At 46.4% G+C, this 16,450-nt stretch overlaps 2 protein-coding genes across 4 annotated transcripts in view; one reads left to right on the top strand and one right to left on the bottom strand.

Annotated features, from left to right (window-relative positions):
- Positions 1 to 5,213, bottom strand: part of ADCY9 (adenylate cyclase 9) — a 196,374-nt gene extending 191,161 nt beyond the window's left edge. For both annotated transcript variants that reach the window (XM_073362783.1, XM_073362784.2), the window contains exon 1: positions 2,263 to 5,213. In XM_073362783.1, coding sequence (XP_073218884.1) covers positions 2,263 to 3,964 — 1,702 coding nt within the window. In that variant the 5' untranslated portion in view covers positions 3,965 to 5,213. The remainder of the gene's footprint in view (positions 1 to 2,262) is intronic.
- Positions 4,488 to 10,580, top strand: LOC140918425 (uncharacterized). Of its 2 annotated transcripts, none has more exons than XR_012161184.1 (2): positions 4,488 to 4,580; positions 10,123 to 10,580. XR_012161184.1 is itself a non-coding variant. In XM_073362785.2 (2 exons), the coding sequence occupies exons 1-2, from the start codon at positions 9,143 to 9,145 to the stop codon at positions 10,371 to 10,373; spliced, it is 654 nt and encodes a 217-aa protein (XP_073218886.1). In that variant the 5' UTR covers positions 8,911 to 9,142; the 3' UTR covers positions 10,374 to 10,580. The 2 variants fall into 2 exon arrangements, 1 of the variants encoding a protein (XP_073218886.1); XM_073362785.2 differs by lacking the exon at positions 4,488 to 4,580 and adding an exon at positions 8,911 to 9,545.
- Positions 10,581 to 16,450: the final 5,870 nt, after the last annotated feature.

A 16,450-nucleotide genomic window follows, 5' to 3' on the forward strand; every position in this document is an offset into this window, starting at 1 on the left:
GAAGACCACAGGACAGCAACTTCAAGGTAGAGCAATAACTGCTCTACACTCCACTTTGGAGGGAGGGATAGCTCAGTGGTTTGAGCATTGGCCTGCTAAACCCAGGGTTGTGAGCTCAATCCTTGAGGGGGCCATTTAGGGATCTGGGGCAAAAATTGGGGATTGGTCCTGCTTTGAGCAGGGGGTTGGACTAGACGACCTCCTGAGGTCCCTTCCAATCCTGATATTCTGTGATTCTATAATCTCCTCGGAAGATAACAAATTCACATAAGAGCAGCAGCATCAACTTTCACTGTCATGCACAAGTGTATGAATACCACATTGTGATCAGTGGTTCTGAAGGTAGCAGATAAACCTAATAAGACCAGCAAGGGGATTTAATCTTCATCCATTACTAGATCATCATCCATCAACACAAGGACAACTTTTGAACCATACCTAGCTCAGTACACAGTTTGACAACAATCAAGGAAACAGAGCTGTTTATCCACAACCTTTCCAATAAACTTTACCAGAAAGGCCAGAGTCAACGCAGGTCAGTAATGGGACAGTTTTTCCAATATCTGACTTTTTTAAAAGTATATTCTTGCCTATCCCTCTTTAAATGAAGATTAAAGATTTCAGTATCCTCACCTGTCAGTTGGGTCAACACTTTTTACCAGCATTAAGTAAAATAAAAAATCCCTGACCCAAACTCTGAGTAAAATAAGAAGCCCCCATTCTGCTTCAGTGCCTCTAACTGTGCCTTCAGAGCCTCCAACCACCTGTGTTACCACTTATTTCTCCCTCTAGCACCCCTTCCATCTACACTTCACATGTCATTACCTGAGCATCACATCTGTAAGGACAAATAACAATGTTCTCACCAAGAAAATGGGTAATATTTTCACCATAACAGCTGTCTGCCATATGTGATTTTACTTTGCCACTCTGCTCATCTATTATACCAACTCACTGTCACTCACTCACTCACTCTACTACCCCATTGTTTTGCACTACTCTCCTAACTTCCATATTCACTGGCCTGTCCATGATCCTTCTGACCTTACTTCTCACCTTTGTTACCACCAATAATCAACCTTCTTTCTTTCTCCATCATAGCCCACCCATATTGTTCCCACAAGTTCTGCCCCTTCATGTCCTCCACAAGCTCTTATGTACAATGAAGAAATATAAGAACTGGAAAAATCATGCTTAACCTAAACAATCTCAAATACTTTTTATTTTCTGCTACATTCCACTCCCTCGCTCATTTTATCTATTATCCAATTTCAACTGTAAACTCTGCAGGGCAAAGAATGCATCTGCACCACTCACATGACATTGTAGAAACAGAAAATGCTTGTGATGTATGCACTCACAATGGGGCAGAGTTTTAGATATCAGAAAAGATATATGTTCAAAGACAGATGCAGTTAAATCTACAATACTTCAATCATTTCTACATGAACTCTCAAGCATTCTTTATACAAAAAAAAAAAATCAAGGCTTTCTATCTAAAATGATCACCAAAGAAAAAGTAAATGTTAGACATCCATATCAACAATGAAAGATATTGGAGAGATCTATTTTTCCTCTGTTAATAGCAAGTTTGTATTTGTTGCATGTACCTGAACTTTTCTTAGAGCCACAAAGATCAGAGCATTTATCAGCTCAGTTAACCACCTTGAGTAGTTTTTTCCAACCCCAAGCTTTAACTCCACAACTGTAACAACTTGCTATCAAACTATACACACTGCTCAGTTTTCTTCTATGAATCCATGTCATTTCCCACCAAAATGCCTATTCAGGTAAATAACTAGCGTTAACTCACTTTTTTTTTTTTTTTTTACAGTGGTTAAAATACAACTTTCAGTACCAAAACCTCATAATTTTTATATATAAGCCTGCAAAAATACACATGCCTTATGTATGGCACATGAAGTTAATTAGGAAGATGTCACACTGTATTGAAACAAGAACATTTTGTTGAATAATGAAGACATTTAAGTTTACTTTCTATTATGAGACATTCCCTCAGGGGAGTTCTTAAGGAATTTTGAAGTCAGCAAATTTTGCAAGTTCTTTAGAAGTTCTTTCACACCCGTCATCCCTGCTTGAAGTGTCACATTCTGCAGTTTCTGTTATGTTGCTGAGTTCAAGCTTTTACTGGTAAATGTAAAACTTACTCAATTTGCCTAGGTCAGTAAAGCACACGTCAGTTAACAGGAAACCTTGTACATTCCGCCTCATTGAAGATTCATTACAAAATAAAGCACATACCTTTTAACTGGTCTGCTACCACACTCTGGCCAACTCGTTCGATCACCTTTCCATCCTCCATTTCGTAACGGTCATCCAAATATTTGGCAGTAGCTTCCGAAATATGGACCTTGCCAGCCACCCCTAGCTGCTCCATTAGATTGGCCAAGTTGACATCATTGGACCACACATCAAACTTAAACCTCCTCATCCCCAAAATGCCACAAAGGACTGTCCCAGTATGAACTCCAACTCTCATGTTCACCATTTCTGTTTTCTCTTGGCAAAACTGCTCAATGGCTTTAATCATACCCAAACCCATCTCAATGCAGCAATAGGCATGATCCGCTCGGGGCTCTGGGCATCCTGCTACACAATAATAACAGTCTCCCAAAGTACTTATCTTCTCACATTTGGTATCCTCACACAGACGGTCAAAGCGGCCAAACAGATCGTTCAACAGCCCCACCAATGCATGGGCAGATTTGTTTGCACTCATTTTAGTAAAGCCAACAATATCAGCAAACAAAATACTCACTTGTTCAATCTGCTGCATTTTAAAAGGACGGAATATAATGGGGGTTTTCTGTATGGAGGGTTTTTTCTTCCTGTTTTTGGGGCTTGAGGTGGAATGACGTTTGACTGAGTTCTCACTTTCATCATCCCCCTGTTTCATTAAGTCATCAGCTATTATTCTTGGCATCACAGAATGAATCATCCTCTCTTTCAGTGCTTTTTCCACTTCCAAATCTTTTCCATGCATGATTGATTGCCCCACTTTCAAGAATGTGCTCCTTGATCTGACTTCAGACATTATAAATAAATGAATACCAATAGCATGGATACAGATGTGAAGCAAGGCTTTACTCAGCAGTTCCCAGTAAATTACACTGGCTCCAAGGGGTGCGAAGCAGTCTTCATCACTGAAATGATAACCAATGGTTTCAAAAAGGACTGAGTAGGATAGTCCCAGAAACAAGCTTAAATACAAAGGTAAGTGCATTACTGTGTAGAGCAACAAGAGCACTTCAACACACATAGAAAAACTGCCTACTTGAGAAAGGCAAGTGTCCATGGCTCTCACAGGGAGAGTATGATTGGATGTGTCATCACTTCCTGAGATAGGTGTCAAACCTTGGAACTGTGGAGCCAGAGTCAAAATAAAAACGAGGAGGGTGAGGATCAGTGAGGTCCACACATAATGCTGGGCATAGGTCTTAGTGAAAGTGAACAGAAAAAATGCTACACATATTAAGAGGAAGCACAGAGCTGGCACCATGAAGACAATCAGTTTCTCTCTCATGTGGATTCCAAAATATAAACCCCAGAGGAGACAGGCCACACCTATGTAGAAAAGGGCATACCGAAACCTACGCTGGGTCTGCGGGAAGCATCTCTCCATACAGGCCTCTTCCAGATTGTTGGAGTCAAACTTGGGGTTCCACCACTTGGAGGAAGCTCTCTCAAAAAGCTGAGGCAGCTTCTTCTTGCGCAAACCTGCACCACTGCTTCCCCCTCCTCCTGTTGCTCTGCGGGCACCTCCGGACTCCCCAGAGCTGCTACAGCTGGAGGAGATACTGTACTTGCAATGCTTGGAAGAGGAACAACCCTGGTGCTGTTTGGGGTTGATTCTTACCATCACACTGTTACTGTCTCCACTGGAGTCGCAGCTCACCTCAGTGCTGTGGTGATGTAGTAACTGCTCGTGGGGTGGGGAAGCCATGTTGCCAGATTTTCTTAGGCGCTTTAGGAGATGGGTCCTTAGGACTTTAAAAACAATAAATAGAGTGATACTTTAACTTTCTGACTTGGGGCTTTTCCTAGGACAGTTGTTTTTAAATTCTTCGAGAAATCACTGCCTGTTTAAAGAAACAGCCAGGCAGGTCCACAAGTTTCAGTTACTCATCCTTCAAACAGAGCCAGACAAACAGGAGACTGGGACCTAGACAGGCCCACATATTCTAATATAAGGCTGTAGTAGATATGTCCAGCTGCCAGTCCACAAACTGGGGGCGATTTGTTCCAAGTTAGTTGCAGTTTTGCTGTCACTCCCCAGGTCCTTTCCAGTAAGTGCAGCTCACTGTCGGGAGAGTGACAAGCAGCCCCCCTCGGGAAAGGACCTCTTCCCCATCTTTTTTGCTGCTCACCGCAAAGGAAGAGGAAAAGCCCCGTGCCTCCCGAGGCCAGGCGTGTTAGCAGCGTGTGGCTCTCAGCGCGGCCGCACCATCCCCACTCCTGACGCTGACGCGGAGGAACAAGCCCGACTTGGCCCTGTCTGGCTCCCGCCCGCAGCCCGCCCTGCTCCGGCAGAGCCGAGGCGGTCCAGCGCTTGGTGCCGGGTTAGTTTCCTCGTCCCCAAAGTTCCCCCCGCGCTGGCAGCCTCGGGACGCCCAGGAGGCGCAGCCGCCACGCTGTGGTGCGGCAGCCGCCGGCCTGTGCTGCTCCCTGCCGCCCCCAGGGGCTGGCGCGGCCGTTCGCACTCGCCGGGGTGGGGGCTCCACTCCGACCGGTGGGGCCTTCGGCCTCGGAGCCGCCCCGCTCTCTCCTGACGGGCTCCCGGCGCGCAGGGACCGGCCGGGGGAAGGGGGGTCGGCCCCCGCAGTCCCGCTTCGGAGCGGCAGCCCCCTCAGCCACCGGCCGCCCGGCTCCACCAAGGCCAGGCGCAGGCGCCGCCGGCCGGGCTCACCACTTGGGGCGGCCGCCGCCTCCGCTCGTGTCCCTGGCGGCCCCGGCTCCCTGCTGGCGAGTTAATTCAATTACCCTCCCGGCGGGGAGGCGCCGTGGGCAAGGAGCTCCTCCAGGCGGCGCCGGGACCGGGGCTGCCGGCTCAGGCGCGGCCGAGGGAGCGCGGGTCCAAAGGGGTGCGGGTCGCCGCCGCCGCCGCCACCGTCTTCTGCCGCGGGCTGTCACTGAACGGGCTGAGGGCTCGCGCGGCGGCGCTCGTGCCCGTGCCACCCTCCCCCATGGCTAGAAGGCGGGCGGGCGCGCGCCCCAAAGACGGAGCAAGGGGGGGGCGAGCCCGGTCAGCGGGCGGTGCTGGCGCTAGTGCACGCGCCCGCCCCCAACCCGGGTCTCGCGCACCGCCGCCCTCGCCATCCGGGGCAGGGGCCGCTGGGCCCGGGCGGCGCCCCCAGGCTGGATGCCTGCCTGCCTCTCCTGGCGAAGCGCTTAGGCTGCGGCCCCCGGCCCAGACCCTCCGCCCCCTGTGCGCACAGCCTGCCGCAAACGAGGGGCGCCCTAGCCTCGCGGGTCCCGCCGGCCCTGCGGAGAGACTGGGCGAACTCCCGCCCGCTCAGTCCCACCGTGTCCGGCGGGGCGTGCGGAGCTCGGGTGAACGCACTGGGGTCCCTCCCGTGCCGGGGAGAGGCGCTTGGTCCTGCACAGCCCGGATGGTGAGGATAGGCCAGGAGGAAGAAATTCGGTTTGACCCTCAGATTCTAGGCTGTGTGCGCTGGGCAGTTAGAAAGCCATTTCCTTGGAAAGGAAGTGTGTTTGGTATAGTACCAGTCACAGACCCTCCACCGGGAAATCCAGGCTGCTATTTTTAGAGAGTAACATTTTGCTATAGAATCAATCTCTGAGGCACAGACCCGAGTTCTCTTCTTGGTTTAAACTTGCTGTGTGACCTTAAGCTAGTCATCTCCCTGGCCCGGATCCACAGATATGGCTAGGCTAGGCTCCTAACTTTCAGTAATTTCAATGGAAAGTATGAGTCTAAATGCCTTTCTGGAGCTGTGTTTCAGTTTCTTTGTCATTAAAATTGATACAATAAAATGCTCACCTACCTTCACAAGAGCATGGTGAGATTAATTAATTAATGTTTGTAAAGCTCCTCTTCCTAAAATGGTGACTGTTACACCATTGCAAAGTATTGCTATTTTATTTATTATGGGGGCATTCTGCAGCCTGAGTTCCCTTTTCTGTTACTCGGGCTACAACCACAAATCCTCATGCTACCTTATATACATATCTCAGTACTCCTAGCGGATTTTCTCCCACTAAAGAGAAAACAGTTGTCTTAGAACTAATAATTTATTCAACAAGAGAAAATAGATTTTATTTTTCTATTTTTAAAAATTGACTGTTCTAAGAGTGAATTTCTGCCTGACCGAGATAATAACCAGGATCTCACTCATTTTTTTAGGTGGGTTTCTCTGTCATTTTTCTTGCCTTAACCATGTTTTCCCTGTCATGTTTTCTGTTGTTTTTCTTTCTTTCTTTCTTTCTTTCTTCTCCTCTCTCTTCAGTGGAGGCTAGTGAAATATGAAAATGGGAAGGAAAATTTGATGCACAAAGGCAGCTCAGCAGACAAAGATATATCTGACTCAAATCAGACCAGGCAAAGCCTCCTCTACATCCTCCACCAACTCTTTTCCTTTCATTCACTTTCATGTCTATGACACTACTCCCCTCTCACCCTTTACCCTGATTCCTTCCTAATGATCTGTTCCCTTTCTCTTTTCAAAGGGACCCTGCCCCACTTCTTTCACAACCCCCATTTTCACTGTCTAGCTGCTCAGATTCCTACAGCTATGGAATTTTCTAGTACCAAGATTCCATCCCTTCTACTACTAATGGGACACCACTGAAAATAATGATCCTATCCTGTTAATCGTAGCTGGAACCCCAAGTCATCATACTATGTTACATAAATAACTACTTTATTAGCTGTATTTGTACCTGAACTTGTTTCACTCTCAATAGAATTTACTACCTTACAGATAATTTTTTGACAGGGAAAGAGATTGTATTTGCATAATTAAATGAAGTGTATAACAGCAAACAATTTCACTTTTCCATTTCCTCAGCACAGTGAGAGAATTAACTAGAAATTAACTTTTTTCATTTGCCCTTTCCCTTTCTTCAGCTCTTTAGAATGTAACTGACAGTGTCCTCGTCACACACACTCTACCATGAATTCTGTTATCTCTTCCTTCCTGATGGTTCACATTTTTCCCTCCCCACTGGCTTCTCTGCTGTTGTCACTGCATTTTCTTCATTTTTTTTCCTTTTCTTTCCAACTGTCCATTTTCCATCTGCTAGTCCCAACTATCACTCTCAAATCTCACTCCCAAAATGCCCAGCCCCACCTGCCATTCCCAACTGTCACTTCCAACCATCCTACTGTCATGCCTAACTTCTCAGTTCCCATTTCCCGCTCTCAAGCTGCCCAGTTCCTAACTGTTGTTCCCATATATCTAACATTCACAACTGTCATTTGCAGCTGCCTAGCATCCATCTGTTCCTCACAGTTGTCAATTTCCTACTGACCATTCCCCAGCTGTCCCCTTCCCAAATGGCCAATTCCATCTGTCAAGCCCTAATGGAACCTCCTTGTCCCAATATTCTGTCCCTGTTGCTGTTACAAGGATATCAAACAAAACATTCTCCTCATTGTTTGAGTAGCAAAGAATCGCTCTCCATGTGCGTTAATTATAATGAAGTCTTTGAAGATTAAGACAGCGAGTTTTATCTATTTCCTTTTAACTTGTTTAGCAATTGTGCAATAAAAGGATGTCACAATACTAAAATACAGTTTGCTAAAAAAAACTGCCCTTTCTGAGGCACTTATATACCATGACAGTCCACAATGAGCAATTAAGATGAAATGATTATTACTATTATAACTGGCCCTATTATTATAGATAATAGCTTCCGTGATCAATGTCTTATGATGAAGACTGGGAGTATCACTCTTATATAAGCCAAGTTATCAAGAAAGAAATCCCTCAGCTCAGGATGCAAGGGAACAATGTGGCTTTCAGAGTTTAACTGTTAATTGGTATATTTACTCAAACCCATGTGCTACCTTTAGAATTGTTTGTGTTCACATCTTTACCTCACACATGAAGGTAAATACCATTTATCATGGAACTCTCAAGCCATGGAGAAATCATGAAATTAAAAGCTAATGCAGAAACTTGGGGTAAAGCTCCTCCCCCCCAGAAAAGGTTCAGAAACTAGTGACATAGGGGTTTAAATATAAAATGTCTAATTTCCTACAGGATCTGATGGAAAACAGCTCCATTGGATGGGAATAGAAACTGAATTATTTTAAAAATACTATAAGATTTACGTTGTTGGAGAAATTAGGCGATTAGAACTTTGGGATGGAAGACATCCTGAAATTGAAACACTTTGTTAGTGGCAAGGGGCTATGCTTTGGGAGGGGTTCACATTTTGTGATAACTTTTCCAGTCTGCCCTGTAGATCCTTATTTAATTGCCAAATAGCTACTTTCAACCAAACATGGTGGGACAACTCAGCCAAGTTCAGGTATAGTAGTGGCAGCTTGGGAGAAATGGGGGGAAAGGAAGGTGATTTTGATGGGGCCAGAATTTCATACACTTTCTTTAGTTCATTGATAAAGCCCTGGTCTACACTAGGACTTTAGGTCGAATTTAGCAGCGTTAAATCGATGTAAACCTGCACCCGTCCACATGATGAAGCCCTTTATTTCGACTTAAAGGGCTCTTAAAATCGATTTCCTTACTCCACCCCGACAAGTGGATTAGCGCTTAAATCGGCCTTGCCGGGTCGAATTTGGGGTATTGTGGACACAATTTGAAGGTATTGGCCTCCGGGAGCTATCCCAGAGTGCTCCATTGTGACCGCTCTGGACAGCACTCTCAACTCAGATGCACTGGCCAGGTAGACAGGAAAAGAACCGCGAACTTTTGAATCTCATTTCCTGTTTGGCCAGCGTGGCAAGCTGCAGGTGACCATGCAGAGTTCATCAGCACAGGTGACCATGAGGGAGTCCCAGAATCGCAAAAGAGTTCCAGCATGGACTGAACGGGAGGTATGAGATCTGATTGCTGTATGGGGAGAGGAATCCGTGCTATCAGAACTCCGTTCCAGTTTTCGAAATGCCAAAACCTTTGTCAAAATCTCCCAGGGCATGAAGGACAGAGGACATAACAGGGACCTGAAGCAGTGCCGCGTGAAACTGAAGGAGCTGAGGCAAGCCTACCAGAAAACTGGAGAGGCGAATGGCCGCTCCGGGTCAGAGCCCCAAACATGCCGCTTCTATGATGAGCTGCATGCCATTTTAGGGGGTTCAGCCACCACTACCCCAGCCATGTTGTTTGACTCCTTCAATGGAGATGGAGGCAACACGGAAGCAGGTTTTGGGAACGAAGAAGATGATGATGATGAGGTTGTAGATAGCTCACAGCAAGCAAGCGGAGAAACCGGTTTTCCCAACAGCCAGGAACTGTTTCTCACCCTGGACCTGGAGCCAGTACCCCCCGAACCCACCCAAGGTTGCTTCCTGGACCCGGCAGGTGGAGAAGGGACCTCCAGTGAGTGTACCTTTTAAAATACTATACATGATTTAAAAGCAAGCATGTGAAAGGATTACTTTGCCCTGGCATTCGCGGCTCTCCTGGATGTACTCCCAAAGCCTTTGCAAAAGGTTTCTGGGGAGGGCAGCCTTATTGCGTCCTCCACGGTAGGACACTTTACCACTCCAGGCCAGTAACACGTACTCGGGAATCATTGTACAACAAAGCATTGCAGTGTATGTTTGCTGGCATTCAAACAACATCTGTTCTTTATCTCTCTGTGTTATCCTCAGGAGAGTGAGATATCATTCATGATCACCTGGTTGAAATAGGGTGCTTTTCTTCAGGGGACACTCAGAGGAGCCCGTTCCTGCTGGGCTGCTTACCTGTGGCTGAACAGAAATGTTCCCCGCTGTTAGCCGGGGGGAGGGGGTAGCCACACGGTAGGGGGAGGCAAAATGCAACCTTGTAACAAAAGCACATGTGCTATGTATGTAATGTTAACAGCAAGGTTTACCCTGAAAGACTGTAGCCACTGTTTTATAAAATGTGTCTTTAAATACCGCTGTCCCTTTTTTTTTTTTTCCTCCACCAGCTGCATGTGTTTCAATGATCACAGGATCTTCTCCTTCCCAGAGGCTAGTGAAGATTAGAAAGAAAAAACAACGCACTCGTGATGAAATGTTCTCTGAGCTCATGCTGTCCTCCCACACTGACAGAGCACAGACGAATGCGTGGAGGCAAATAATGTCAGAGTGCAGGAAAGCACAAAATGACCGGGAGGAGAGGTGGCGGGCTGAAGACAGGGCTGAAGCTCAAATGAGAGGAGGCAGGATTCAATGCTGAGGCTGCTGGAGGACCAAACCAGTATGCTCCAGTGTATGGTTGAGCTGCAGCAAAGGCAGCTGGAGCACAGACTGCCACTGCAGCCCCTCTGTAACCAACCGCCCTCCTCCCCAAGTTCCATAGCCTCCACACCCAGACGCCCAAGAACGCGGTGAGGGGGCCTCCGGCCAACCAGCCACTCCACAACAGAGGATTGCCCAAAAAAAAGAAGGCTGTCATTCAATAAATTTTAAAGTTGTAAACTTTTAAAGAGCTGTGCTTAAAGTGCTGTGTGGCATTTTCCTTCCCTCCTCCACCAGCCCTACTGGGCTACCTTGGTAGTCATCCCCCTGTTTGTGTGATGAATGAATAAAGAATGCATGAATGTGAAGCAACAATGACTTTATTGCCTCTGCAAGCAATGATTAAAGGGAGGAGGGGAGGGTGGTTAGCTTGCAGGGAAGTAGAGTAAACCAAGGGGCGGGGGGTTTCCATCAAGGAGAAACAAACAGAACTTTCACACCGTAGCCTGGCCAGTCATGAAACTGGTTTTCAAAGCTTCTCTGATGCGTACCGCGCCCTCCTGTGCTCTTCTAACCGCCCTGGTGTCTGGCTGCACCAGCAGCGAGGCAATTTGCCTCGACCTCCCACCCTGCCATAAATGTCTCCCCCTTACTCTCACAGATATTGTGGAGCACACAGCAAGCAGTAATAACCGTGGGAATATTGGTTTTGCTGAGGTCTAAGCGAGTCAGTAAACTGCGCCAGCGCGCCTTTAAACGTCCAAATGCACATTCTACCACCATTCTGCAATTGCTCAGCCTGTAGTTGAACAGCTCCTGACTACTGTCCAGGCTGCCTGTGTACGGCTTCATGAGCCATGGCATTAAGGGGTAGGCTGGGTCCCCAAGGATACATATAGGCATTTCAACATCCCCAACAGTTATTTTCTGGTCTGGGAATAAAGTCCCTTCCTGCAGCTTTTGAAACAGACCAGAGTTCCTGAAGATGCGAGCGTCATGTACCTTTCCCGGCCATCCCACGTTGATGTTGGTGAAACGTCCCTTGTGATCCACCAGAGCTTGCAGCACTATTGAAAAGTACTCCTTGCGGTTTATGTACTCACCGGCTTGGTGCTCCAGTGCCAAGATAGGGATATGGGTTCCGTCTATGGCCCCACCACAGTTAGGGAATCCCATTGCAGCAAAGCCATCCACTATGACCTGCACATTTCCCAGGGTCACTACCCTTGATATCAGCAGATCTTTGATTGCGTGGGCTACTTGCATCACAGCAGCTCCAACAGTAGATTTGCCCACTCCAAATTGATTCCCAACTGACCGGTAGCTGTCTGGCGTTGCAAGCTTCCACAGGGCTATCGCCACTCGCTTCTCAACTGTAAGGGCTGCTCTCATCTTGATATTCATGCACTTCAGGGCAGGGGACAGCAAGTCACAAAGTTCCATGAAAGTGCCCCTACGCATGCGAAAGTTTCGCAGCCACTGGGAATCGTCCCAGACCTGCAACACTATGCGGTCCCACCAGTCTGTGCTTGTTTCCCGAGCCCAGAATCAGCGTTCCACAGCATGAACCTGCCCCATTAGCACAATGATGCATGCATTGGCAGGGCCCATGCTTTCAGAGAAATCTGTGTCCATGTCCTGATCACTCACGTGACCGCGCTGACGTCGCCTCCTTGCCCGGTATCGCTTTGCCAGGTTCTGGTGCTGCATATACTGTTATATGCGTGTGGTGTTTAATGTGCTCCTAATTGCCAAAGTGAGCTGAGTGACCTCCATGCTTGCCTTGGTATGGCGTCCGCACAGAAAAAAGGCGCGGAACGATTGTCTGCCGTTGCTCTGACGGAGGGAGGGGAGACTGACAACATGGCTTACAGGGTTGGCTTCAGGGAGCTAAAATCAACAAAGGGGGTGGCTTTACATCAAGGAGTATTTCAGGCAGGACTTCACAGAGGGTTCCAATAAGAAATGGTGCACCTAAGTTATTGTTCTAATTGGAACAATGAGGTTAGTCTGGCCTCTGATTGATACATGGCTAGATTTACCTTGCTGCATCATCTTTGTGAGTGACTGCAGTATGACCTAGAGGAATGAGTCCCCTAGACAGGGGAGGGGGGGAAGCAAATGAGTACAAAACAAATCTGGTCTATTTCTTGTTTTGATCCACTCCATCTATCTTTTACATCTTTGGCTGGCAGCAGATGGTGCAGAAGGACTGCAAGCCATCCACATCTCATGGCTGCTCGGCAGAAGACGGTGCAATACGACTGCTAGTCATCCTCATCTCTTGCCTGCCCGGCAGAAGATGGTACAGTACGACTGCTAGCAATCCGTATTGCCTGCCTGCTCACCATAAGACGGTTCAATAGGACTGACTGCAGGACTAAAGAGAATGACCTGGTCAAGTCACTCCAAACTTAGTCCCCGCACCCATGTCTGTCCAGGCGCTCCCGGCCGACGTGGCCAGGAGCACCTCGGACATGACGATGACGGCTACCAGTCATATTGCACCAGACTGCTGTGTAGCAATGCAGTACCGCGTCTTCCAGCACCCAGGAGACATAGGGTGACGGTTACCTGAGCGGGCTCCATGCTTGCCGTGGTATGGCGTCTGCACAGGTAACTCAGGAAAAAAGGCGCGAAACGATTGTCTGCCCTTGCTTTCACGGAGGGAGGGAGGGAGGGAATGGGGGCCTGACGATATGTACCCAGAACCACCCGCAACAATGTTTTAGCCCCATCAGGCATTGGGATCTCAACCCAGAATTCCAATGGACAGCGGAGACTGCGGGAACTGTGGGATAGCCATCCACAGTGCAACACTCCGGAAGTCGACGCTAGCCTTGGTACTGTGGAAGCACTCCGCCGAGTTACTGCACTTAATGCACTTAGAGCACTTTCTGTGGGGACACACACACTCAAATATATAAAACCGATTTCTAAAAAAACGACTTCTATAAATTTGACCTGATTTTGTAGTGTAGACATACCCTAAGAAACAGTTGGTGATAAATAAAATGCTGGTCATTCCTGATGTAGTAAAGGATGAGGACTCTGATTTTGATTTTGTGTGTATTACTTAAAACTTGTTTGGATGACACTGTTGGACTAATCATGGTGCAGTTATCTACAGCTGGGTATTCAGTGCCCCATGAACCAAAGGGACCTAGAAAGGAGGCAGTGTGCCCTTACTGGCTGAATCCAGCCATAAGTGTAGGAGGTCTCCCAGCCCATATCTAGAACTGAGAGAGCTTTTCTGTCTTCTGTGTGAGTCCTGGGCTGGGGGTTAGGATGGGACTTGTTTTAGTTTACCAAGTATCCACCAAAGTGCCTGGGTGAGCTGATTACATTCTTCAGTTGTGCTGCAGTGACGTCACAAAGGTTAATTGTACTCACTGACCTTAATTTTTCATAGAGATGATATTCTGAGACAGGTCTGGATTTCCTGTCCACCATGACAACCACCGAATTTTCCCAGGTAGTTGTAGACTCAAGCCCTAAAATACAACTGCATTTTCTCCAATCCCTCAGACAGAGACAAACACCTACAAGATCTTTATCAAGCATTCTTAAAACTACAATACCCACCTGGGGAAGTGAGGAAACAGATTGACAGAGCGAGACGGGTACCCAGAAGTCGCCTACTACAGGACAGGCGCAACAAGGAAAATAACAGAAAACCACTGGCCATCACTTCCAGCCCCCAGCTAAAGCCTCTCCAGCACATCATCAACGATCTACAATCTATCCTGGAAAACGATCCCTCACTCTCACAGACCTTGGGAGGCAGGCCAGTCCTCGCTTACAGACAGCCCCCCAACCTGACACACCACACCACAGAAACACTAATCCAGGAACCAATCCCTGTAACAAACCACGTTGCCTACTCTGTCCCCATATCTACTCTAGTGACACCATCACAGGATCCAACCCCATCAGCCAGACCATCAGGGTCTCATTCACCTGCACATTTACTAATGTGATATATGCCATCATGTGCCAGCAGTGTCCCTCTGCCATGTACATTGGCCAAACCGGACAGTCTCTATGTAAAAGAATAAATGGACACAAATCAGACATCAGGAATGATAATGTACAAAAGCCAGTAGGAGAACAATTCAATCTCCCTGGACATTCAGTGACAGATTTAAAAGTAGCCATCCTTCAACAAAAAAACTTCAAAAACAGTCTTCAAAGAGAAACTTCAGAGCTACAATTCATTTGCAAATTTAACACCATTAATTTGGGCTTGAATAGGGACTGGGAGTGGCTGGCTCACTACAAAAGCCATTTTCCCTCTCTTGGTATTGACACCTCATCAATTATTGGGAGTGGACCACATCCACCATGACTGAATTGGCCTTGTCAACATTGGTTCTCCACTTGTAAGGTAACTCCCTTCTCTTCATGTGCCTGTATATTTATGCCTGTATTTGCAATTTTCACTCCATGCATCTGAAGAAGTGGGTTTTTTACCCACAAAAGCTTATACCCAAATAAATCTGTTAGTCTTTAAGGTTCCACTGGACTCCTCGTTGTTTTTGCAGAGTATTGGACGCTATACCTGTATCACGGACCAACTATTACCTCCTGAGCTAGGGCACATCTGTCCTATTGGGACAAGAGATTTGTGTTGATCTGTCCTCGGAGGCTAATGCAACCGGAGGATTTTCAGAGGGCTTTCAGAGAGAACGTTGTTCCGATAAAGCCCGTTTTCTTGAGATTTTGGTAATATTATTCTATTGATCTCCATCAGTACGGTAGTCCCGAGGCTTCCTGTTCCCCAGCCTTGGCACACTAGTTTAAAGATGACCTGCCGCAAATGAAATGAGACTGAAGACCCTCATTTGTTCTGAAATACCCCAAATCTGTTGACCTTATTGGCATACTAAAAAGTTCATCTGTTTGTTTTGGCTTTTGGGGAAGGCTCTTGGGTATGAATGGTATGATATATGTTTTGCTGATTTGAATTACTAGTTGGTTAAAATAATTTAATTTTTATAGGTTCAGAGATTCTAAGGCCAGAAGGGACCATTGTAATCATCTATTCTGACCTTCTCTCTAACACGAGCCATACAGCACTTTCCCAGAATAAATCCCTAGAGCATGTATTTTAGAAAAATATCCAATATTGATTTAAAAATTTCCAGTGCCGGAGAATCCACCACGACTCTTGGGAAATTGTTCCAAAGGTTAATTACTCTCACTATTAAAAATATATCCCATATTTTCAGTCTGAAATTGTCTAGCTTCAACTTTCTGCCATTAAATCCTTTTATACCTTTCTGTGCTAGATTGAAGAGTCTGTAATCAAATATTTGTTTCTCCATGTAGGTACTTATAAATTGTGATCGTCACTGCTTAACCTTTTATTTGTTAAGCTAAATAGATGGAGCTCCTTTCATGTTTCATATAGGGCAGGTTTTCTAATCCTTTAATCATTCTCGTGGCTCTTCCCTGAACCCTCTCCAATTTATCAACATCCTCGTTGACTTTTGGGCACCACATTTAGACACAGTATTCCAGCAGTAGTTGCACCAATAACAAACAGAGGTAAAATAACACCTCTGCTCCTATTTAAGATTCTACTGTTTCTGCCTCCAAGGATCACAACCCTTTTGGCCACAGCATCATCTTGGGAACTCATGTTCAGCTGATTATCCACCAGGACTCCCAAGTCTTTTTCAGAGTCACTGCTTCCCAGGATAGAGTCACACATCTTGTAAGTATAGGAAAAAAGACTGTAGACCAGATATATACATTTACATGTAGTCATTTAAAAACACATATTGTTTGATTGGGCCACGCTTACCAAGCAATCCAGATCACACTACCAGTGACCTGTCCTATTCATTATTTACTACTCCCCCAATTTTAGTCTGCAAACTTTATTGCTGATGATTTTATGTTGTTTTCTTCTAGGCCTTTGAAAAAAGGTTAAATAGTGTAAGGCCAAGAACTAATCTCTGTGGAACCTTACTGGAAACATACCCACACAATGATGAATCTCTGTTTACAGTTACACTTTGAGACCTATCAGGTTGCCAGCTTTTAATTCATTTAATGTGTGCCATATTA

The sequence above is a fragment of the Lepidochelys kempii genome, chromosome 10 (genome assembly GCF_965140285.1).
Source record: "Lepidochelys kempii isolate rLepKem1 chromosome 10, rLepKem1.hap1, whole genome shotgun sequence".
Classification (NCBI taxonomy): Eukaryota; Metazoa; Chordata; order Testudines; family Cheloniidae; genus Lepidochelys; species Lepidochelys kempii.

Coding starts and splice junctions, on each gene's coding strand:
- LOC140918425 (XM_073362785.2), top strand. CDS start 9,143: ATGAAGGACAGAGGACATAACAGGGACCTGAAGCAGTGCCGCGTGAAA. Junction 9,546..10,122: donor AGGTGGAGAAGGGACCTCCA/GTGAGTGTACCT, acceptor TTCCTCCACCAG/CTGCATGTGTTTCAATGATC.